The sequence below is a fragment of the Leucoraja erinacea genome, chromosome 15, assembly GCF_028641065.1.
Source record: "Leucoraja erinacea ecotype New England chromosome 15, Leri_hhj_1, whole genome shotgun sequence".
NCBI lineage: Eukaryota > Metazoa > Chordata > Chondrichthyes > Rajiformes > Rajidae > Leucoraja > Leucoraja erinaceus.
In genome coordinates, this window is record NC_073391.1 from 24,852,978 (window position 1) to 24,878,328 (window position 25,351).

A 25,351-nucleotide genomic window follows, 5' to 3' on the forward strand; every position below is an offset into this window, starting at 1 on the left:
GGTTTAAACCAACATCTGCAGTTCTTACTTACACATGTTATTTCAATACATGACACTGTATAAATAAAACATTTATAGATCAACTAAAAATTCAGTCCCTTTACTCACCATCATTTGGCATGGTGAGTATAGGAATCTGTGTGATGGACCCATTTCTGCCTGCAACACGTCCAGCTCGTTCATAGATAGTAGCCAGATCTGTGTACATATAACCAGGAAAACCTCGACGCCCAGGTACTTCTTCTCGAGCTGCTGAAACCTTAAAGTAGAAAAGATAAACAACTTGCATACATTTTAACTGCAAATATTCAAAGTACTTCATGTTTTAGTTTGATGCAATGTTTATTGCTAAGTACAAAAGGAAAATTGGTAAACACTGTATAATAGGGCTCACGTACATTGCAGAGATTCTATGCAACCGAAAGTAATAATTCATTATACACGCATATTTTTTGTACTAAATCAAGACCGAGGAAATTGGTGTGAAATTGGTGTTCAAGCCAACGCGCTAATTTTGCAGAATAAGGAAGATCAGGATTACAGAAGTTGCACTCAACCTCAAAATTCTGTCCCAGGATCCCTCCGAAGCTCAATGCAGGGCATCCGTTTAAGCCTTCTGCCTATGCTGCTATCTTTGGGAAAATTAAGGGGTCTCTGATGTTATTCCTAAGCAATCCTGTAATTCTTCCCAAAGCCAATACAATTCTTGACAATGGACAATACCATTCCAATTTCCTAGTTCTTTTCTGGGGAATGACATTCATTTCTACTCTGCATGTATAGATCTCCTCGCCAAAATGTTAAAGTGATGTTGTTCCAAAAATCTTGAAATAGTCAATACTCTGAGCACTCAGAAGCTGGAAGACATATGCTCTGTTTCAGTAGTAAATCAATATACCGGCAATCTGGTTCCCCATTAGACCTTAATTAGAGCCATTACTAAAATGGGAGAGGGGAACTTATGTTCTTTGTGTTGCCATATCTATCCTACCACTACAGAAAATATTCAAAAGTTAGTGTACAAATATCAGCTGGAGCTAACTGGTTATATTCACACATATGAATGAGAATTTCTTGGGATCAAGGCCCTTTAAATAAATTAGCACACACCGTGAGCATCACAGTGGCGCAGCGGTAGAGCTGCTGCCTTGTAGTGCCAGAGACCCAGGTTTGAGCCTGACTACTGGTGCTCTCTGCACAGTTTGTACGTTCTCCCAGTGCCTACGCGGGTTTTCCCCGGGTGCTCCGGATTACACCCACACTCCAAAGACGTACATGTTTGTAGGTTAATTGGCTTTGGTAAAGATTGCAAATTGTCCGTAGTGTGTATAATGGTAGTGTATGGGGATCGCCGATTGGCGCGGATCTGGTGGGCCGAAGGGCCAGTTTCTGCACTGTATCTCTAAACTAAACTATAAGCCAACACAGATGCTTTGACGTAAAATAAAGACAAAGTGCTGCTGTAACTCAGCGGATCGAGCAGCATCCCAGGAGAACATGGAGAGGTGACGCTTTGGGACCCTTCTTCAGATCTACTTTGAAGAAGTCTTTTTGACTTCCGGTGCAAAATCTCAAGGTATGCCTGCTTTGAAGAAGCTTCTATGCAACACCAAGGTAAATGCTGCAAGGCCCTTGTCAACTCTTCCCTTCCCTCCCATACCACCCCCACCCTGGACACTTTCCGTTGCAACCGCAAGAAATGCAACACCTGTCCCTTCACCTCCCCCCTCGACTCCATTCAAGGTCCCAAGCAGTCGTTCCAGGTACGACAAAGGTTCACCTGTATCTCCTCCAACCTCATCTACTGCATCCGCTGCTCTAGATGTCAGCTGATTTACATCGGGGAGACTAAGCGGAGGTTGGGCAATTGTTTCGCCGAACACCTCCGCTCAGTCCGCAATAACCTACCTGAACTCCCGGTGGCTCAGCACTTCAACTCCCCCTCCCATTCTCAATCGGACCTCTCTGTCCTGGGTCTCCTCCATTGCCAGAGTGAGCAACACCGGAAATTGGAGGAAAGGCACCTCATATTCCGCCTGGGCAGCTTGCGTCCTGATGGCATGAACGTTGAATTCTCCCAATTTTGCTAGCCCTTGCTGTCTCCTCCCCTTCCTTAACCCTCGAGCTGTCTCCTCCCATCCCCCTGCCCTCGGGCTCCTCCTCCTCCCTTTTTCCTTCCTTCCCCCCCCCCCCCCATCAGTCTGAAGAAGGGTTTTGGCCCGAAACGTCGCCTATTTCCTTCGCTCTATAGATGCTGCTGCACCCGCTGAGTTTCTCCAGCAATTTTGCGTACCTTCTATTTTCTTGGTGTTGATTGGCTAGTCAATGAGAGAGAAATCTAGTTCAATTCTAGAATAACAAAAGCATGATCAGGATTTTCTGCATTTCATTATTCACACTACTCCTAGGTTACTGTTATAGTACATGTGCATTTTGCAGCAGCTTCAGTCCCTCAGCAAAAAAAGTGTCTATAGGATCAACCGATAAATGCTTCCAGTCACAACCAACATTTGAAAATTCTTGTTTAATTCAGGATAAACATTAAAAGAAACACATACCTCTCTCAGAGCCTCAGCATAAGAACTCATGTCTGTTAAAATAACCAACACGTGCTTTTCACATTGGTAGGCAAGATATTCAGCAGCAGTCAGTGCAAGGCGAGGAGTAATAATGCGTTCAATGCTGTTGAAAAGACAGCTAACCATCAGTACTAAGATTTGTAGTTGCCTCTGAATGTAAACATTTCAGTTTACGTTTTGCACATACAAAATACAATATTGTACTGCAGATTAGATAGTTCAGAGCAAGCATACAGGCTGACATCTTTAGGGCAGACCAATATGTTGGTTAATTCTCTTTAATCAACTTTAAATGTTTCATTGTACTGAAAATTGACATCATGCTAAAATATTGTGGGAATTGGCAAAAAGCAGAAAAGTTGGATGTCAAACTTTAAATTTGTGTCAATAGCAAAAGGCGATTCAGCCCATCATGCCTGCTCTGGCATTCAATATGATCATCAGTGATCTTGTATCTCAGCACCGCTAATCTACCCTAGCTTTGCTGATCATAAATTTGAACATCTATGTCAGGCTCCCTTATGTGTCTTCCTTACCAACAAACATAAATTCTTCCTATTTGGTCTGATAGCTGGAAGGTTCCATCCCAGACAATATCCTGGTAAATCTGCTCGGCACACTCTCCAGAGAATCAAGTTTTTCCTGTTGCATAGTAATCAGATCTGTACACAGTACTGCAGCTGTAGCCTAAACAATGTTTTATAAGATGTTACTATTATCTCCTTGCACTTATTTTCTATTTCCTAAGCTAATGGAGGCAAGTATCTCATACAACGACTTCATCCCCTGCTTCAGGATCCTTGGACTAGTACATCAAAGTTCCTATTCCTCAAAATGTCCCAGGACCCACCATATCTATTGAAGACAGAAAAACAAGGAATTGCAGATGTTGGAATCTTGAGGGCTGAAGTAACTCTTGGGGTTACTAGTGACTAGTGGGGTGCCACAGGGATCTGTGTTGGATCCACTGTTGTTTGTCATGTACATCAATGATCTGGATGATGGTGTGGTATATTGGATTAGTAAGCATGCAGGTGATACTAAGATAGGTGGGGTTGTGGATAATGAAGTAGAGTTTCAAAGTCTACAGAGAGATTTATGCCAGGGAAGAGTGGGCTGAAAGATGGCAGATGGAGTTTAATGCTGATAAGTGTGAGGTGCTACATCTTGGCAGGACAAATCAAAATAGGGCGTACATGGTCAATGGTAAGGAATTGAAGAATGCAGGTGAACAGAGGGATCTGGGAATAACTGTGCACAGTTCCCTGAAAGTGGAATCTCATGTAGATAGGGTGGTAAAGAAAGCTTTTGGTGTGTTGGCCTTTATAAATCAGAGCATTGAGTATAGAAGTTGGGATGTAATGTTAAAATTGTACAAGGCATTGGTGAGGCCAATTCTGGAGTATGGTGTACAATTTTGGTCGCCTAATTATAGGAAGGATGTCAACAAAATAGAGAGAGTACAGAGGAGATTTACTAGAATGTTGCCTGGGTTACAGCAACTGAGTTACAGAGAAAGGTTGAACAAGTTAGGTCTTTAGTCACTTGCCATAGAGGGAGTGCAGAGAAGGTTCACCAGACTGATTCCTGGGATGTCAGGACTGTCTTATGAAGAAAGACTGGATAGACTTGGTTTATACTCTCTAGAATTTAGGAGATTGAGAGGGGATTTATAGAAACTTACAAAATTCTTAAGGGGTTGGACAGGCTAGATGCAGGAAGATTGTTCCCGATGTTGGGGAAGTCCAGGACAAGGGGTCACAGCTTAAGGATAAGGGGGAAATCCTTTAAAACCGAGATGAGGAGAACTTTTTTCACACAGAGAGTGGTGAATCTCTGGAACTCTCTGCCACAGAGGCCAGTAGTCTCGTAATCTGAGGAACGACATTCTTGATTTAGAGGGAGTACAGAGAAGGTTCACCAGACTGACTCCTGGGATGGCAGGACTTTCATATGAAGAAAGACTGGATAGACTCGGCTTGTACACACTGGAATTCAGAAGATTGAGGGGGGATCTTATAGAAACTTACAAAATTCTTAAGGGGTTGGACAGGCTAGATGCAGGAAGATTATTCCTGATGTTGGGGAAGTCCAGAACTAGGGGTCACAGTTTAAGGATAAGAGGGAAGTCTTTTAGGACCGAGATGAGAAAATCATTTTTTACACAGAGAGTGGTGAATCTGTGGAATTCTCTGCCACAAAAGGTAGTTGAGGCCAGTTTATTGGCTATATTTAAGAGGGAGTTAGATGTGGCCCTTGTGGCTAAAGGGATCAGGGGGTATGGAAAGAAGGCAGGGATGGGATACTGAGTTGGATGATCAGCCATGATCATATTGAATGGCGGTGCAGGCTCGAAGGGCCGAATGGCCTACTCCTGCACCTATTTTCTATGTTTCTATGTTTATTCTTTGGAGCGCAGAAGGTGGTGGAGGCAGGTTCGTTTTTATCATTTAAAAATAAATTGGAAAGTTATATGGACGGGAAACGAATGGAGGGTTATGGTCTGAGCGCAGGTATATGGGACTAGGGGAGAATACGTGTTCGGCACGGACTAGAAGGGTCAAGATGGCCTGTTTCCATGCTGTAATTGTTATATGGTTATATGTTCAGCCAACATCGGCGGAGACAAAGGTTTGGATTGGGACTCTTCTTCAGACTCCTTACATCTTTTTTCTCACCTTCTCTCTTATTCTGCCTTCCTTATCGCTGACTTGGTTCTCCTTTCCAAGAAACAGAATGGACTACATGCCCTAATTAGCACCTATGGTAAATATTGCCAGAATATGTAATGGACCAACCACACTGAAGTGACAGCCAAGGTGGCACAATAAGACCTCTACTTCCTCATGGGACTGCGAAAATGTAACATGTCTCCATGACTCTTATAAATTTCTATAAATGCACAATGAAAGCATAACTGTCAGGTTGCACCATAGCTTGGTTGGCAACTGCTCTGCCCAAAACCACAAGAAATTGCAAAGAGGTGCTATTGTAGCCCAGTCCACACAACACTCCCCACCATTGAATCCATCTATATGTCATGCTGCCTCAAAGACACATCCCACCCCGATCATTGCTTCTTTTCCAGGCTCCCATTGGGAAGATAGAAAAACATTCATCACTCGGGAACAGCTTCTTCACCATGTTTAATAGGCTATTGAACGATTCTTCCATAAGGTTGGATATTTCTGAGAAACTCAGTATAACAAACATGATGAGATGAGCATAACAGATGAAGCCAAGATAGGGATAATTTGATCACCAGTGCCTCTCTTGTTTTTCCTCAATAACATGAAACATCTACCATCTTAAAAATGTGCTTGCCCATCAACTACAATGCCAATCTAATTCATACAACATAACCTGTGATAATTGCAGCAAGCCAAGAATATAAAGTGCTCTTTTAAATTACTTACGTTGGGTCGTTTGCAAGATTCAAAAACAGACAAACATTATCCATTGATCCATTTTCTTCAAAATCAGACTTAAAGAATCTTGCTGTTTCCATATTAACCTGTGAAACAGAATACGTACTCAAAATGGAATTTGACAAATTCGGCTACCCCATTAGTCCAAAACATCTGACATGCAGTTTCAAAACTACCTCTAAAGGCAATATGTAGAAAAACGATGAAGGATGTGAGAGCACCAAAGGAAGATAGAGGTACAGACCAAGATTATGGTGAAATTGCCACACCAGCTCACTAGTATTATTGCTCTCTCTTTTCAGATTAGAGTCAGTGCTAGTTAGGTTTCCAGGATTTACAACAATCTATATTACTAAAAGTCTGATCTTGACCGTTTTTGGCCCACTGTGCTGCGATTTCCGAGAGAACGCCTCCACCTACGACCGTCATTTTTGGCCACCACGCTCAGAGTCCATGACTGCCTTTCTGTACCAGAGGATTTTTCCCATCGATGAAAAATCAGAGAGATATTAATGTTTTTTAAAAATTCACCATTCTCTCTGCTGCCCCTGCTGGAGGGAGGGGGAGGGACTATAAAACCAGGAAGTGGTGTGCCTCACTCAGTCTCTGCTCCCCACCCCCTCTCTCACCCCTTCTCTCCTCCTCTCACCCCTTTTTTTCCCCCCCTCCCTCTCTCCCCCCCCTCACCCACCCTCCCTGTTCTCCTCCCCTCCACCCCCCTCTCCCTCTCTCCCTCTCTGCCCCCCTCTCTCTCTCTCTCTGAGCTGTGAATAACACTGAACACATGTCTACTCAACTATGAGTGCCCTTAATGTGGTTTGAAAATGAAATTATGGTTGGTTTGAAGTAAAATGGCACTGTCTGCAAATAGTTGTTTGGGGGGGTTTGGATTGATGTAAAAAGGCACTCTCCCCCTCCTCCTTCACTCCCCTTCCACTCCCCCCCCCCCCCCCCCCTTCCTCCTCCCCCCCCCCCCCCCCCCCCCCCCCCCCCCCCGCCCCCCCCCCTCTTCCCCTTCCCCCCCTTTCCTCCCCCACTCTCCATCCTCCTTGCTCCCCACATCTCTCCCCCCCCCACCCCACCCCCTTCTCTCTCTCTCTCCCCCCCCCCCCCTCTCCCTCCCTCCCCCCCCCCCCCTTCCCTTCTCCCCCCCTTTCCCTTTCCCCTCTTTCCTCCCTGCTCCCCACATCTCCCCCCCTCCCCTCACCCTTCTCAGCACCCCCCTCTCTCTCTCTCTCTCTCTCTCCCCTCTCTTTCTCCCCCCCTCTCCCCCAACCCTCCCTCCCCTAAACCCCCCTCCCCTCCACACCACCTACCCTCTTCCCTCCACCCTCCCTCCCCCTCCCTGCTCCCCACCCCCCCTCTCTCTCCCCCTCACTCTCACCCCTTCTCTCCTCCTCTCACCCCTTCTCTCCTCCCCTCCCCTCTCTCGCCCCCCCCCCCCTCTCAGCCACCCTCCCTCTTCTCCTCCCCTCCACCCCCCTCTCCCTCTTGCCCCTCTCTCTCTGTCTCTCTCTCTCTCCATCTCTGCCCCTTCTCTACCCCCGCCCCCCCTCTCTAGATGTGACTGCAAGTTGGGGGCCATGCGTCAGAGTGGTTATGGGGTAAAAGGAGCGAATTAATAATATTAATATAATATCAAGGGGGGTAATTAGCGTGTGCGCGGGGGGGGGGGGGGGGCTGTTAGTACTGCGTGCCACCTCCCCCCCCACCCACAACCGCACTTTGGGGGAACAGAACCAACGGGTCTGCACTTGGTCTAGTGAAAACTAAATCTCTTTCCTCACATAACAATCTATTGACCTAAAGTGCACAGGAAATTATGTGGCAACTGCAACAAAAGCATTGGAGCTGATTGTGCCACTGATCTCACTCCAATTAATAGCAAAAGAATTGGCACACCAGTTAACAATATTTATACAGCTATTTCAAATTCACTTACACCCATAGCTGCAAACACAATTGCAAAATTCACTGAACTGTAGTCCATAACATCTTTGGATTTTTTAACTAAGCCAGCTTGACGGCAGATCTGGGCAGCAATCTGAAAAACAATTCAAATGTGTCAACCAATGTGTGTATTATAGATAACGTATATATTCAGAAATATAAACACCGCTGACCATGCAGGTTGTTTAAGAAAGATCTTCAGATGCTGGAAAAATCGAAGGTAGACAGAAATGCTGGAGAAACTCAGCGGGTGAGGCAGCATCTATGGAGAGAAGGTATAGGCGACGTTTCGGGTTGAGGCCCTTCTTCAGACTGATGTCGGGGTTGGCGGGAAAAAGATGAGGCGGAGACAGTAGGCTTGTGGGAGAGCTGGGAAGGGGAAGGAGGGAGAAAGCAAGGACTATCTGAAATTGGAGAAGTCAATGTTCATACCGCTGGAGTGTAAACTACACAAGCAAAATATGAGGTGCTGTTCCTCCAATTTGCGCCGGGCCTCACTCTGGCAATGGAAGAGGCCCAGGACAGAAAGGTCAGATTTGGAATGGGAGGGGGAGTTGAAGTGCTGAGCCACCGGGAGATCGGGTTATTTATTGCAAACTGAGCAGAGATGTTGGGCGAAGCGATCGCCAAGCCTGCGCTTGGTCTCACCGATGTAGAGAAGTTGACACCTTGAACAGCAGATGCAGTAGATTAGGTTGGAGGAGGTGCAGGTTAGTTTCTAATAATTTTCTTTAGGCTCTATTCAAATAAAATAACTTTCTTTTAAATCTTCCCTCAAACACTTGTGGTCCACGTTATTTTTGATTTTCTCACGACTAAGATTTCCAATTGGCACATCAGGATTGTGCTGATTCTCAAAGCACTCATTAATCCCATTCCCCACAATTCCTTCTAAGCTATTTTCTCTCACATGTTCATCAATTCTACCTAGATCGTCCAACCACCCACTTTACACCAGAAGTAATTTGCAAAAGATTCAGTTTGGTTTATTGTCATATGCAATGAAATTCCTTCTTCACATGAAGCTCAAAGAGTAAACAATGTACTTGATCATAGACACAACAAACAATGCAATGATCAATGCAAAGAAGCAGAATGGTGTAACGATTGTAGAACAATTTAAAATAGTCTATATAAAAACTAAAGTGCGATAATGGAATAACCAAATGAGAAAGAGTTAAGAATAACTGTACGATGCAGCGCCACCTGGACAAGGGTGTGAAAGAGATGGCTGGTCTTACGTCTGAACTTCAGACTTCAAGTTCTTTATCTTCTTCCAGAACGTAGGAGAGAGAAAATGGAACAGGGTGGCAGGAGTCATATACAATACTATCAGCCCTCCCTTTGCAAAACACTGAAGATGGACCAAATGGAAGGAAGTGACGAGCCTGTGATGCACTTAGAGGCGTTTACCAATCTGCTGATTCATGTGGTCGAGACAAGTGCAGCTGCCATACCAGGCTGAGATGCATCCTATCGTGAAAAAAATTAAAGTTCGAATTGGCACTCTACTTGTCCACACAGTTCAGGATCAATGGGAGTAGAGCAGGGGACTGTTCAAAACTTTTGGGAACACCAGTGTTGAGGGGCAGGGTGAAGGAAATGTGATGACCAATTCCAACTGACTGAGATAACCAAATTGAAGTGCAGTTTCATACCATTTCAAGCAGGGTGCAAGGCCACTAAATACAAGTGCAGTTTCATACAATTTCATGCAGGGTGCAAGGCCACCAAATTCAAATGCAGTTTCATACGATTTCATGCAGGGTGCAAGGCCATCACATTCATATGCAGTTTCATACCATTTCAATCAGGGTGAAACCACCATAAAACCACACATAAAACCACACACCACATAAACACCACACTCACAGTTCAGTAGACATTCAGTGTGTTCAGTTCATTCACAGCTCAAACAGTCGTGACCTCTCCTCCATCTTGCAGAGACTGAGCCACACCCACACTTCTGGGTTTTATAATCCCTCCCTCCACCCACCAGAAGGGGCGTGGCCTTCATGGTGTGATTGACAGAAGACAGATTCTCAACATTTTTTTAAACACTAATAATACTTTTATTTTTCATTGATGGGAAGAATCCTCTGCACCTGATGAGCGGAGGGGGACTGAGTAAGATGGCCAAAAATCACAGCTGTAAGTGGTAGCGTTTTACCTAAAATCAATATGCAGTGCAAACAGGAAGTTGTCAAGTCACCACCACCAACAACCATTTGCAGTGCAGCATTTCAAAGCAGCCACCACCACCAACAGCCATTTGCAGTGCAGCATTTCAAAGCAGCCACCACCACCAATAACCATTTGCAGTGCAGCATTTCCCAGCAGTCACCACCACCAACAACTATTTGCAGTGCAGCATTTCAAAGCAGTCACCACCATTAACAACCATTTGCAGTGCAGCATTTCAAAGCATTACGACCACCAATAACCATTTGCAGTGCAGCATTTCAAAGCAGTTACTACCACCAACAACCATTTGCAGTGCAGCATTTCAAAGCAGTTACCACCACCAACAAACATTTGCAGTGCACCATTTCAAAGCAGTTACCACCACCAAGAGCCATTTGCAGTGCAGCATTTCAAAGCAACCACATTTTCATTTTCAAACCACATTAAGGGCACTCACAATTGAGGAAACATGTGTTCAGTGTTATTCACAGCTCAGAGAGACGTGACCCTCTTGCTTCCTCCATCTTGCAGAGACTGTGAGGCACAACACTTCCGGGTTTTATAGCCCCTCCGCCCTCCCACCAGCAGGGGCAGCAGAGAATGTCAACATTTTTTAAACATTAATAACTCTTTTATTTTTCATCAATGGGAAAAATCCTCTTGCCCTGCGCAGCGGAGGGGGACTCTGAGTAAGATGGCCAAAGATCACAGCCATAAGTGGCAGCGTTTTTTCAAAAATCATGAAACAGAAAAACAGGAAGTGGTCAAGGTCTTACTTTTAGTAATATATAGATTGTCAAGCTGATTGTGGTGCAAGGAGAGGTGGTGTCCTCTGTAGATCTACTTTCCCACAAATTTAAAAGGGTCTAGATTCTCCGGAAGACTGATGCAGGCATAAATCATTGCCAACCTTTCAAAGCACTTCATATGGTCAATGTTGAGCAACTGGCAGTAGTCATTGAGGCAGGTCACTTTATTGTTTGCACCTTGCACATATATGTAATCATGAATAAGGCACAGCAGCGCCTCTATTTTCTTAGAAGTAGAACTGAACTTATGCAGCCATCAGAGGACATCCTCATTTCTGACCTGATGATGGAAATTAGGTCATAGGTGAAATAGCTGAAAAGTTGGGATTAGGATGTTTTCCTGATAAATTCTGACAGTAATGACCTGAAGCTGGATGATTGACCTCAACCATTTACAAATGGAAACTGAGTGACCAACTGAATAAAAAAGTGCTTTCCCTTTAATGTTCAGATTTACTTGGTTCACCAAGTATTAAAGCAATTTTATCCCAACAAAATATTTAGTGACAACCAAACCAACTAAAGGTTTATTTATTTTCTACAAACCTCATTATGTGGTAAACCTGCTGCTGAAAATATAGGTATTTTTTGTCCTCTAGCAATACTGTTCATGCCATCGATTGCAGCGATTCCTGTCTGGATCATTTCTTCTGGATATATACGACACTGTGGATTTATAGGCTGACCTAAACAAAATAGTAGATGTCTTCATGGAGCAATGTCAAAAATAACAATACTCCGTGTTAAAACCAAAAATTGTAGTTATGTAACGTTTAACACAGTAAATCACTTCAAAGCTCTTTGCAGGAACAACTTGGTATGCTTGCCATCATAGGTCAAGACACCGAGTATAAGAGCCAGGATGTCATGTTGCAGTTGTACAGAATAATGGTTAAATTGCACTTAGAGGATTATGTACAGTTCTGGTCACCATACTACAGGAAGGTTATGGTTGCTAGAGAGTGCAGAAAAGATTCACAAGGATGTTGCCTGGAATGGAGAGATGTAGTTATAAAGATAAATTGGATAGGTTGGATTCAATCACACAGAAACTTAGAAGGCTGAGCATTGACGTTAAGAGAGATTTCCAAAATTCTGAAGGGCATAGATGAGATAGTCATGACAAATGGGAATTGTGTAGATAGATACGTGCATGTTTCTGTGCTGCACATTACTATGATTCTATAAATATCAAAGTAAATGCTACTGAATCACAAAATATTATGACAACTGAGCAGGCAAAGTGGTATACACGCCCCAGTCGGCATCAATGGTGCCAAAGTGGAGATGTTCAAGAGCTTCAACTTCCAAGGTGTAAATATTACCAACAATTTGTCCTAGACCACTACATTGAAACTACAATCAAGAAAGCACACCAATGCCTCTACTGTGATTATTCCATTGGAAAACAAACTCATTACTTTTGGAGTCATTGCCTCCAAGGAACCATTAACATTATTGCTGATGGTTCCAAAATTCCATTAGCTGCTATTCCATTATCGACACTTAATATTTCCTAAATGGTAATTCAGCATAGAATGGTGATTTTAAAAAGTGTCTATAATAATAAATGACCTGACAAATTTTAGGGAACCAATGGAATTTCTATGATGATATGCATAAGTTGTTGAAATGGTTCCAAATGGAATGCTGATGCTTCAGTTTAAGTCAATGGGGAAAAAGATAACCTCTTGGCAAAAGCCAAAGTTCTGAAGGAAATGATAGAAACCCTGATTATAACGCTAGCACCCCAAGTTGTATGTACAGAAAATGAATGTAATTTGAGGTTGGTGTACAATATTGCTTGGTGAGCTACTGAGGTAGCTACAGAACAAGCTAAACAAACGTTAAAAATGGGCACGGGGAATACAATGCAGATTGTTACAAGGAGCTCTTTGGTGGTAGAATAAATGAACAGCATACATGAGCTATAATTATATTGCTGCAAAATGTTTATGTTTTACTAGGTTCAGCATCGCATGAAAACTCTTTAGGAATATATTTTGTTGATTGATCTAAAGTAATTGAATTAACAGTTGGTTGAAGCAGACAACATTGAAATGAGATAATATAATAAAATGGAACTGGTGGAAGGTGTATGTAGATTACCTAAAATTTGTGTTGTCTGAACCCCACAGATCAACAGAAATTTTTATAATACATAGATAAAAACAAAAAACAAAAATATATATATTTTTTGGGGGTTTTCTTTACAATGGTATCTTAACTGACAGTGGCAGGAAAAGGCCTCGACAGGCGATCAAGGAACATCTGGGATTGGGAAACAATCCAGTCTTCAAGACAATTTTTTACCTCCGCTCACTGCTTCTCACCAGCTGAGATCAGGACGGGATTACACACAATCCATTGCAGTGATTTTAACTTTTATCTTTACTTTCATTGTGAATTTTACCACACCTATGCAGGGTTATATTTATGTCATAATGATCAGAATATTAAACATGAAAAAATGACAAAATACTGGAGTAACAGCATGTTAGACAGCACCTCCGAAGGATGTGAATAGGCGTCATTTTGGGTTTGGATCCTTCTTCAGATCTGAAGATTCCAACATGAAATCCCACCTATGAGATGCTGCCTGACCTGCTCTTTACTTGGTGCCATTTTTTTGTAAACCAGCATCTGAAATGCCTTCTTGTGTCTGCATTAAGAGTTAGATAGAGCTCTCAGGGATAGCGGAGCTAAGGGATATGGAGAGAAGGCAGGATCGGGGTACTGATTGTGGATCATCAGCCATGATCACATTGAATGGCGGTGCTGGTCTAAAGGGCCTACTCCTGCACCTATTGTCTATTAACAGATGAATTTTCTCTTGAACAAAATTCATTTTTTATAATTAGCTCTCAGCTTACCCATAATATCCAGAAAATCTTCAGCCAATACTGTAGGCCCTCTGTCAATAGGTTTACCTGATCCATTGAATACTCTGCCTGTAATGGAATGCAAATAAGTAAGAAATAGAAACAGTAGGCCATTCAGTCTTTGTGCCTGCTCAGTTAATCAATATATTGATCGCTGATCTTCCACCTCAATGCCACTTTACTAACTAACCGCAAAGATTTAATAGGAATCTGAGGGAGATACTATTACATTTAAAATACATTTGGACAGATAAATGGATAGGAAAGGTTCAGAGGATTATGGACAAGCGTAGGTAAGCAGGACTAGTGTGGATGAGTCATCTTGGTCGGCATTGGCAAGTTGGGCCGACGAGGCTATTTTTGTGCTGTATATCCCTTTATAGCCCTTCTTACCCTTAATATTTAAAAATGTGCAGCTTCGATATACCCAGTGGCCAAAATTTGTTAAATAGACAATTTTAAACATTTGCTGTCCTCTGGGTTAAAAAATATCTTACCTTTCTTGAATGACCAACTTATTTTGAGACAGTCACCTTAGTTCTAGCTAATCCACCATAAGAAATTAGTAGACTACAAATTTGCTAAAAAAAACCACTGTTGTTGGTCAAATCACATCATGATGATTTAGCTGTGTACTGAGCCCCATGCTCTACTCCCTCGTCACACATGACTGTGTTCCTGCATTCGACACCAACACCATCGTCAAGTTCGCAGAGGACACAACGGTGATCGGGCTGATCACCAACGGTGATGAAACAAACTACAGAGCAGAGGTGCAGAACCTGGCGGACTGGTGCTCACGTAACAACTTGTCCGTAAACACCTCCAAGACCAAGGAGCTGATTATCGACTTCAGGAGGACACAAAATGGGGAACACGCCCCAAACTCTATCAACGGGGACAGTGTGGAGAGAGTGTCCAGCTTTAGGTTTCTGGGCACACATATTTCAGAGGACCTCACATGGTCCACCAACACCGCTGCGCTGGTCAAGAAGGCACAACAATGACTGTTCTTCCTAAGAACATTGAAAAAGACTGGTCTGCCCCAACAGCTGCTGACAACCTTCTACCGCAGCACCACAGAGAGCATACTAACATATGGCATCTCTGTGTGGTATCTCAGCTGCACGGAGGCAGAGAGGAGAGCTCTTCAGCGCATCGTCCACAGGGCGCAGAAGATTATTGGGACACAGCTACCAGCCTTGGAGGGCATCTACAACACACGGTGCCTCAGGAAGGCCATCAGCATCCATAAAGACTCCTCACACCTTTGTAATAGTCTGTTCGAAGTCCTACCTTCCGGCAGTCGTTACAAGGCCTTTTACGCCCGCATTTTCAGACTCAGGAACAGCTTCATCCCCAGAGCTATCGCTGCTCTGAACCGGCCCTGCTGAGTGGCCCTCCCCCCCACCCCCATGAACTGTATTCACGCACATCGACCCGGCACAGACATATTTGCACTTTAGACTGTTTTACTGTTCTTTTTTTTTTTAAAAAATAAATCATGTTTCTCGGGGTATCTAAATGTTATTAGTTGTTTAAGTTATGATTATCGGATGGAAACTGCATACCAAATCTTGTTGCACCTATGTGTAATGACAATGAAATATATTATTATTATTATAACTAAATACCTGGTTGAGTGGTGACAAAACAACAGCCTATCACTCAATGTCAACAAAACCAAGCAATTAATAGTTAACTTGAAAAAGAGCGAGTCAGGAGACAATGTACCAGCTTTCATTGGTGGGGTGGAGGATAAGAAAGTTAACTAGCATCTTCAAATTCCAGGTGTTAAAGTCTCAGGTGCCCTCTTGGCCAGTATGTAACATGGTAAACTTAAAGATCTCTTTTCCATAAACCTGCTTAAATTTACTGATATTAGGTATAGTCTGATTGGTTATTTTGTACAACAAATGCTCAAATGCCAAATTGCAGCCTAGCTTTACATTTAACTAAATGCCCAGTACGAGTCTTGGTGAAATGCAGTTCTGCTTCTCAATGCAATTAGTGCAAATAAAGTTGCAAACTTCACTGTTTAAATATACTCAGTCTGTAATAGCATGGATTTAGTTATTTTGTTCAAAACTCCTTCAGAAAAAGTACCAAGTTTAAACCAAATACTTTGATGTATACCAAACTGGATATATGGCAATGAATGGGCCAGTAATAACTACTGTTAGGGCATTGATATTAAAGTGTACAAATGCAGACCCGTTGGCATTCCCCTACCCATAGCCCCCACGGGAGGCGTGGGGGGCGGGACGAGGGTGAGGCAGAGGGAGGGGGGCAGAGGGAGGGGGTAGAGTTTGAGGGGTGGGGGTGTGGCATCGTCACAGGGGAGGATTGGTTCCCCAAAGCAATACTCCCTCACTCCGGCTGCAGGCAGGGCCCGAGTATGGGGGGGAAATGGTCGGAGGGGGGTGGTGACATCACTCGCAGCACGAGCAAGAAGACAGCGGGTTTGTTTACAACGTTTTTTCATATTTTTGATCATTTTCATTAATAACTCGAGAAATAAAGCATGAATTTTTCAGATAAGGCGATTTTGGGCTTCACAGTAGAAAACTACCGGAAACATGTTTAACATGGAAACATGGAAAAATATTACCGTTAGCGCCTCATTTTTTAGAGATATGATTATACACAAACAAATTACACACACACACACATCCAAGGTCAGGCTTTTAATAGGTATATGATACTTCATTGATGAACGTATGAGTCATCATGAATGCAAATTTTCACTGTTCATGAAATTAAAGTGAAAGCCAAGACCCCATCTAAAAGGAAACCGCAATCATAAGGCTGCAGTAAAACCATTCATCCAGTCCATGTTTCTACTTTTCTCCAAATTATCATTTATTTCAATCCTGCTTACTCACTTTAAGTATCTGTACACTTTCAATAATTACTAAAGCAAAAATTCTATATCATAATAATAATCTCCCTACTTTTGTCATCTTGCTGACAAATAGATGCTTCAGGCAAAAACTTAAGAGCCCACTGATATAGCAATGGCAACCACCTAGGTGAGCAATTATAAACTAATGTACTTAAATATTGAGGAGCTTAATTAAAATGTTTAATCATGATGTAACTATTTTTTTTGCTTGGAGTATTTTGTGAGAACTGAGCATAAGAGAGTTGGAAACTTTTCCAGAATGAAGCTCTTTCCAATGTTATTCTCTTCCAGTGTTTTTACAATGCTAAGAAACAATTATCAAAGCCAAGCCAAAGGTCACATGCCCTGCACATTTTCCATTCAGTTTGCAAAAACCGTACATTTCCAATTTCAATCAATAGTTGCGGGGAAATTTAAAGAATCCTACATGTGTGCTTTCACATTTTTAAAGATCTTACAAAAGGTTCAGATTATTGATGGAATATTAAGACATAAGTAAATTGAATGTGTTAGAGACAAACTGCTCATAAATAGAATCTATCTTTAGTCCCAACATTTTTCATTAAAAAGTGGGAAGATTTACATTTTTCAAACCAGTGTGTGATACTCTTAGAAGTTCTAAAAGCATACTACAAATTATTACTATAATAGATAATTATAAGGCTATAATTATAAGGCATACTATAGAAAATAAAATATACCTACCAAGCATATCTTCAGATACAGGTGTGCGAAGTATGTCACCCGTAAACTCGCAGGCTGTTTTCCTTACATCAATACCTGATGTTCCTTCAAAAACCTGCGGCAGGATGAAAGAAAACATTCAAATACACACAAAATACCACAATTCTTTGACATCTATCATCAGTATGTTATCAATGGAGATTACATAAAGTAGGCCCAAATTCAAAAGAATGTACAATAATGTACAATAATAGATTTACTAGAATGTTGCCTGGGTTTCAGCAACTAAGTTACAGAGAAAGGTTGAACAAGTTAGGGCTTTATTCTTTGGAGCGCAGAAGGTTCAGGGGGGACTTGATAGAGGTTTTTAAAATGATGAGAGGGATAGACAGAGTTGACGTGGAAAAGCTTTTACCACTGCGAGTAGGGAAGATTCAAACAAGGGGACATAACTTGAGAATTAAGGGACTGAAGTTTAAGGGTAACATGAGGGGAAACGTCTTTACTCAGAGAGTGGTAGCTGTGTGGAATGAGCTTCCAGTGAAGGTGGTGGAGGCAGGTTCGTTTTTATCATTTAAAAATAAATTGGATAGTTATATGGATGGGAAGGGTATGGAAGGTTATGGTCTGAGCGCAGGTATATGGGATTAGGGGAGAATATGTGTTCGGCACGGACTAGAAGGGTCGAGATGGCCTGTTTCCGTGCTGTAAATTGTTATATGGTTATATGGTTATTATTTAATGATGATTTTTTTGGAACAAATTTTAACAGAATGCAAAGACTTCTCAAAAATAGATTCACCATATTCAACGGAGAAAACGTTCTTCAATGAAAACTAATAGTATGACACTTTTTTTTTTTTTTTTTTTTTTTACACACACAAATCCAATAAATGCTATTTTAAATAAATATATTTGAAATCCAAGAACATGTGCTACTCAAATCACAGAGAGGACGGGGCCAGGAAACAGATCAATCAGAGCCTTCTCCTTTAATGGCAAATGAAGTAAAATAAACTTGATAAATGTTGTTATCTATCTATACATAACTAATACTCAAATCTTGTGCTCTTCCGGTTTGCGTGGTTTTACTATTTGCGCTAAATCGGTGCACGATAGCACTACAATATTTTGCCACCTTACTCACCATTCTTCTGTGCCACAAATGCCACAAGGTTTGTTCAAATTGATGGTATATTTTAAAATTTAGAGTGGCCAGATGCATGGCAGATGCAGTATAATGTGGATAAATGTGAGGTTATCCACTTTGCAAGGCAAGAACAGTGGGAAAAGATTATTAGCTGACTGCTGTCAGGTTAGGAAAAGTACGAGACCTGGGTGTCCTTGTACATCAGTCACTAAAAGTAAGCATGCAGGGACATCAAGCAGTCAAGAAAGCTAATGGCATGTTGGCCTTCATAACGAGAGGAGTTGAGTATAGGAGCGAAGAGGTCCTTCTGCAGTTGTACAGGGCCCTGGTGAGACCACTCCTGGAGTATTGCGTGCAGTTTTGGTCTCCTAATTTGAGGAGTTTTGGTCTCCGAATTTGCGGAAGGACATTCTTGCTATTGAGGAAGTGCAGCGTAGGTTCACAAGGTTCAAACATTGGCAAAGCACCCGAGTTACCATACATTTAAATGTGGGTTCCCCTCAAAGTTGGTTATTTTTAGTTTATTTTAGTGTTTTTAGTTACACTTGATCATGATTAAAAAAATATCAATAAGAGTTTATAAATCTTATCTATATTACTAAAAGTTTGATCTTGACCACTTCCTGTTGTTCTGTATATTGATTTTAGAAAAAACTCTGCCATTTACGGCTGTGTTTTTTCGCCATCTTACTCAGTTCCCCTCCGCTGTGCAGGACAAGAGGCCTTTTCCCATCGATGAAAAATAAAAGAGTTATTAGTGTTTTAAAAATGTTGAGACTCTCTCTCCTGAAGGCTACGCCCCTTCTGAAGGGACTATAAAACCCGGAAGTGTTGAGTGCCTCAGTCAGTTTCTGCGAGATGGGGGAGTGGGAGGGTCACTTCTCTCAGTTTGAACTGTGACTTACACTGGACACATGTCTACGAAAATGTGAGTGGTTTTACTGAACTTTCAGTGCCCTTAATTTGGTTTGAAAATATAGTTTGGAAATGCTAAAACTGTGTTGCCTTTGGCTTGGAAATGCTAAAGCTGTGTTGCCTTTGGTTTGGAAATGCTAAAGCTGTGTTGCCTAATTAAAGTTGCCTTGCCTAACTAATGTTGCCTCGCCTTCTATATAACTAAAAGTCTAATCTTGACCACTTCCTGTTTGCGCTTTATATTGATTTTAGAATAAAACGCTACCACGTATGCCTGTGATTTTTGCCTATCTTACTAAGAGTCCCCTCCGCTCATCAGGTGCCGAGTATTTTTCCCATCGATGAAAAAATAAAAGTTGTTAGTGTTTAAAAAATGTCGATTTTTAAGAGAGTTAGATGTGGCCCTTGTGGCTAAAGGGATCAGGGGGTATGGAGAGAAGGTAGGTACAGGATACCGAGTTGGATGATCAGCCATGATCATATTGAATGGCAGTGCAGGCTCGAAGGGCCGAATGGCCTACTCCTGCACCTATTTTCTATGTTTCTATGTTGAGATTCTCTCACCTGTCAATCATGTCATGAAGGCCACGTCCGTTCTGGTGGGGGGGGGGGGGGGGGGGGGGGGGGGGGGGGGGGGGGAGGGACTGTAAAACCCAGAAGTGTGGGCGTGACTCAGTCTTTGCAAGATGGAGGAGGGAGAGGTCACGACTCGCTGTCTTTAGTGGCCTTGCACCCTGCTTGAAGTGGTAAGAAACTGCACTTGAATTTGGTGGCTTTGTACCCTGCTTGAAATGGAATTTCAAGGAATAACTGTGAGTCAACTGCCAACCCACAAGCCGTGAGTCAGTGAGCTGCCAGCACAACAGGCTTGAGTGACGGCTCCCACTTAGTCTAGTGTTCTATATAGATGACATTTATAAACTAAAATAAAATGGTTTCCATCTACATATAGACTAGTAGAAATAATGATGATTCACATTTATACGTAGCCCATTTAGGTTATTAGCCTTATGGAGATTTAATTTCAGCATAAATTTCTACCTTGAGACAAGGATGAAAGAAGAAAATGTGGCAATAAGCAATAGTTATACAAGACTTGTATGCTAGAAGCATTCCAAAGTTTAAAAAGGTTAACATTTTATTTTTCACATTTGTTGAACTATAAAGATTAATATTTAGATTGTTACCAAATTTATGTCAAATGCACGTACACTTTTCATGCAAAACCATACGTATTCAGATGTCTTGCAACGAAGGGTAATGCATTGTATGCTTTCTTATTTGCTTGCTGTACCTGCACATTTGCTTTCAATGACTGATATACAAGGATGAGATCCCTGTGTTGTTCAAATTTTTCCAATCTAACACCAGTAAAAAAACATCTGCCTTTGTTTTCCTAACCAAAATGGATATATTCAAATTTTCCCACAATTTGTTGTATAATTACTATATTATTGCCCATTCATTAACGATTTCTCAGGTAATCAGATAATCTTTCACACGAGTCAGTAAATATAACCACATTCAATCTACTACCATAAAAGTATCAAAGATCCCCACCTGTACTATGGCCTTATTGCCACTGACTTCCAAAACCTGTCCACTTCTAACGGAGCCGTCGGGAAGTGTCAGATGCACAATCTCTGCGTATCTTGGAAACTGATGGAAACAAACAAAAATGCCATCAGTTTTAATACATTGAGGATAAATAAACTATTAAAAACCATATGTACAAGAAAACTATTCTGCTAACATCTACATCATCTTTGTAATCTACATCAATGATTTGGATGAGAACATAGAGGGCACGATTAGCAAGTTTGTTGATGATACAAAAGTTAGTGATTTCGCAGATAGTTGTGAACGATTGCAGCAGGATCTGGATCGATTGGCCAGGTGGGCGGAGGAATGGTTGATGGAATTTAATACAGATAAGTGTGAGGTGTTGCATTTTGGGATGTCGAACAAGGGTAGGACCTACACAGTAAATGGTAGACCTCTTGGTAGTGTTGTGGAGCAGAGGAATCTAGGAGTACAAGTGCATGGTTCCATGAAGGTCGCGTTGCAGGTAGATAAGGAGGTCAAAAAGGCTTTCGGCACTTTGGCCTCATCAATCAGAATATTGAGTATAGAAGTTGGGAGGTCATGTTGCAGTTGGATAAGACGTTGGTGAGATCACATTTAAAATATTGTGTTCAGTTCTGGACAGCATGTTATAGGATATTGTCGAACTTGAAAGGGTTGAGGAAAGATTTAAGAGGATGTTGCCAGGACTAGATGGTGTGAGCTATAGGGTAAGATTGATTAGGCTGGGTCTCTATTCCATGGAACGTCGGAGGATGAGGGGAGATCTCATAGAGGTATACAAAATTATGAGAGGAATAGTTTGGGTAGATGCACAGACTCTTTTACTCAGAGTAGGGGAATCGAGGACCAGAGTACATAGGTTCAAGGTGAAGGGGAAAATATTTAATAGGAAATCCGAGGGGTAACCTTTTCGCAGAGAGGGTGGTGGGTGTATGGGACAGCTGCCAGAGGAGGTAGATGAGGCTGGGACTATCCCATTGTTTAAGAAACAGTTGGACAGGTACATGGATATGACAGGTTTGGAGGGTTATGGAACAAGCGCAGGAAAGTGGGACTTGGGTAGCTGGGACATTGTTGGCCGGTGCGGGCGAGTTGGGCCGAAGGGCCTGTTTCCACTGCATTACTCTATGAGTATAACCAAACTAATAATTTGTTCAAAAAGCTGCCCACATTTATATAAAACAATCTTATACTTTGATCAAATTAAGAATTGTACAATTTAATTAATTTCATTTTTTGCAAATATCAGTACCCATTTCCTGATCATGTCAGCCCCATTTACAGATTTCTTCCTCAAAACAATGGCATGCTTGCCAATTCAAACAGTTTTACTTATTTACATTTTTATTGCTCAGCATCATGGAATTTCAGACAAAATAGCACATTAAGTATTTAAATTTCTATTGGGGCAGCAAAACTGATTGAATGGATCGAGGTGCTAATTAAGAGTTGTTTTTATAAGCGTGCCATTGAAATCATATCGGCACAACCTTTCTTGCCACAACACCAGTTATTTGGTTGAGAATCAAAATTATACATCTAATTGGCATTCCAAATTAACCATGTCATTTTATTATAAATACCTTTACATCATCCAAAATTACCAACGGTCCATTTACACCAGACACAGTCTTATAGGCTATTAAAAAATAAAATTAACATAAAATTAGTATTCTTTAGAAATTCACTATCAAATTCAGCACAGAATATGCAATATAACAAGGAATATATTACTTTCAAATTCTTCACAATGTTAAGCTTTAGTTAAAATGTAGTTGATGTTAATATACACAACAGATTTGATTTTTACATTTTCACTGACAATGCAAGACAAAATTCACCATACAGCTTCTGTATAAATCTAGCATTCTCAAACACCATTGAGGTGTTGCTTTCTGTTTACTAAACGTTTTCCCGTCTATATCACCATGATCACAAAGATCATTTTTCATCAACCCGAATGAAAAGATCCATGGAATACTTCAATTGGTGGACAAGCCTCGATATATTAACAGAATCACCATTTGATGAACTGGACACAATGGCATTACTGTTGCATGTATGGGTGGTCAACTATCAGTGAGCTGTAAAAAAAAAAGCACATTTTGCAGCATGATTTTGACACATTACTAAGTGTTCAAAATTGCCTTATTATTTAACTGCAACCTTTGATGCTTCTGTCAGGTGATAAAGCAATACATGGAGACACAGCCCATTACCTTGGCCTTTTTATTTTACATGGGAAAATATTACCCATGCAGAGAAGACAATTTGACTATGATTGACATTTATTTCTGATCAGCCTTCTCTCACATCTGTGGTGGCTGAAGTAAGGACTGCATTGTTTCGATTGGCTTCTATCACACTTTGCTTTTTGTGTAATCCGTCAATCTCTTCACCGATATCAAAGCTGCGAGGAAATTAGAACAGACCAGCTCTACTGCAGTGCACTAAAGCTTAGCGGGGCGCATCTACTATGCAACTAATTAGGCTGCAGCCAACAGAATAAACCTGTCAATGTTCGCTTGCTGTTTCCCACACACCTGCATTTCATTCACTAATAAGCAAACATCGGAAGAAGGAAGACAAATTGCTCAAGCATGAAAGCCATATAACAGTGTTGCAACCACCTACAGTATTTTTAGTTTCCATTTGGAAGTTACAAAATGCTTAAACTAAGACACAAGACATATTTTTGAAGACCACCACTTGTTGGAAAAGTATAATTCTATTTTTTTTTAATCTCTAAAAACTTCAGGTTGGTTATCTCAAGAAGGACCTTAATCTTTTGGCCTACTTTGGATACTTGTTTTTTTTAAATACAATCAGCCATTATAGAGATAGTTGTGCAAAACATTGGACAATTAAACCTGAACAATGTCTAATGGGGACAAAAACTAAGCAGGTAGAGGCAGAAATAAAAAAACCTATGTTGTCACTGAATTACATGGTTTACTGTCATAATTAAAACAATTAAAATAAAATAAAATATTACAATTTCAAAATGCTGCATCAGTTTATTGTGATTAGATATAATTTGAAATGTCCAATGCAATGAAAATAATGTACTGACAACGTTATATAATTTGAATTGGATTTGATACTTTGAAGAATCAGTTTTAATGTTGATTTAATAATACAACATTTTGTATTACTTGGAAGTCAGCTGAGTTTAGACTGCCTTTGCACAACTAATTCAGTGCAAGGTTTTTTTTTTTGCCATAATCCATCAGGAAGCACCATTTCAATTATAAATAAAAACTCTCTCCACCCCTTCCCCACTTGAGCTCAAGTACACAACCCCCTGTTTAACATGCAGCTCCTGAGCAGGTCACAGGGCCGTCTGTTCAGCTGCCAGCAGCTTTTGTGTACAAAGATGTTAATTGGTTCTAATCCCTTCATAGAAGCTGTTTTGGTAGCCTGACCCAGCACCCTGAAGGACACCTTGGTGTGAAATACTAAGGGCCCATTCAAGTAGGAGTGAAAGAAAGCAGTGTGCATTCCAACACATTTGATTTAAAAGGCTGGAGGGTACAGCATCATTCTAAACTGAATAAATCTTACAAGTTGTGGTAACAGTGAAGCATGCTCTCTTCAGTGATGTAATCTACTAAAAGACTACCTAAATTACAACTCATTTTCAAAATAATACAGCCACATTAAAAGAATGCTACATAGTATTGCTGTTCAGTTTTGAATTAGATAACAAGTCAGTTCAGTTTGTATACATAAGAGCAAGATTAGCACGATTAAGACGGTAAAGAGTAGCTCTGAATACTATTTATTAAAATGGCCCTTCTGTTAGGTTTGCTTTACTATACCCCCTCCTCCCACTATTCCTTCACTATCTCCACCATGGCACATTAAAATCATATGGTTTGGCTAGATTCAAATATGCTATCCACCCCTTTTTTCATATCCATCTCATCAACTCAAGGTCTCTCAAGCAAGATCCTTATTAGTCTTTCTATTTACTATTGCGAAGAATTTGACAAGAGTAATATCTCAAGTGTAATATCTCAAGCCATTTAGTATCTGGGTAAACTTGTTAGGACTTTAACTTGACAATACGACAGTTTTTTTCCCCCCAAGATTTTATTTCACTTTTTGTCTAGCACAATGTTAACTTAACAGAAGCACAGCAATTATATTTGTGCTTCAATAACATGTGGATTATGTTTGAAATAAATAGATGTCTTACTAAAGTGATCTTTTTATAGCTAGAATAAAGCTAAAACACTAAATTCATTTTCAGAATGTTTCACAGATAAAGCAAAG

General features: G+C 41.2%; 1 protein-coding gene across 1 annotated transcript in view; it reads right to left on the bottom strand.

Moving 5' to 3' along the window:
- atp6v1ba (ATPase, H+ transporting, lysosomal, V1 subunit B, member a) overlaps positions 1-25,351 on the bottom strand; it is a 50,610-nt gene that overhangs the window by 5,906 nt on the left and 19,353 nt on the right. Inside the window, exons 2-10 of the mRNA XM_055646926.1 lie at positions 22,657-22,712; positions 21,047-21,145; positions 17,443-17,536; positions 13,824-13,901; positions 11,497-11,636; positions 7,950-8,051; positions 5,996-6,093; positions 2,559-2,682; positions 109-259 (exon numbers count right to left, since the gene is read on the bottom strand). Coding sequence (XP_055502901.1) covers positions 109-259; positions 2,559-2,682; positions 5,996-6,093; positions 7,950-8,051; positions 11,497-11,636; positions 13,824-13,901; positions 17,443-17,536; positions 21,047-21,145; positions 22,657-22,712 — 942 coding nt within the window. The remainder of the gene's footprint in view (positions 1-108; positions 260-2,558; positions 2,683-5,995; positions 6,094-7,949; positions 8,052-11,496; positions 11,637-13,823; positions 13,902-17,442; positions 17,537-21,046; positions 21,146-22,656; positions 22,713-25,351) is intronic.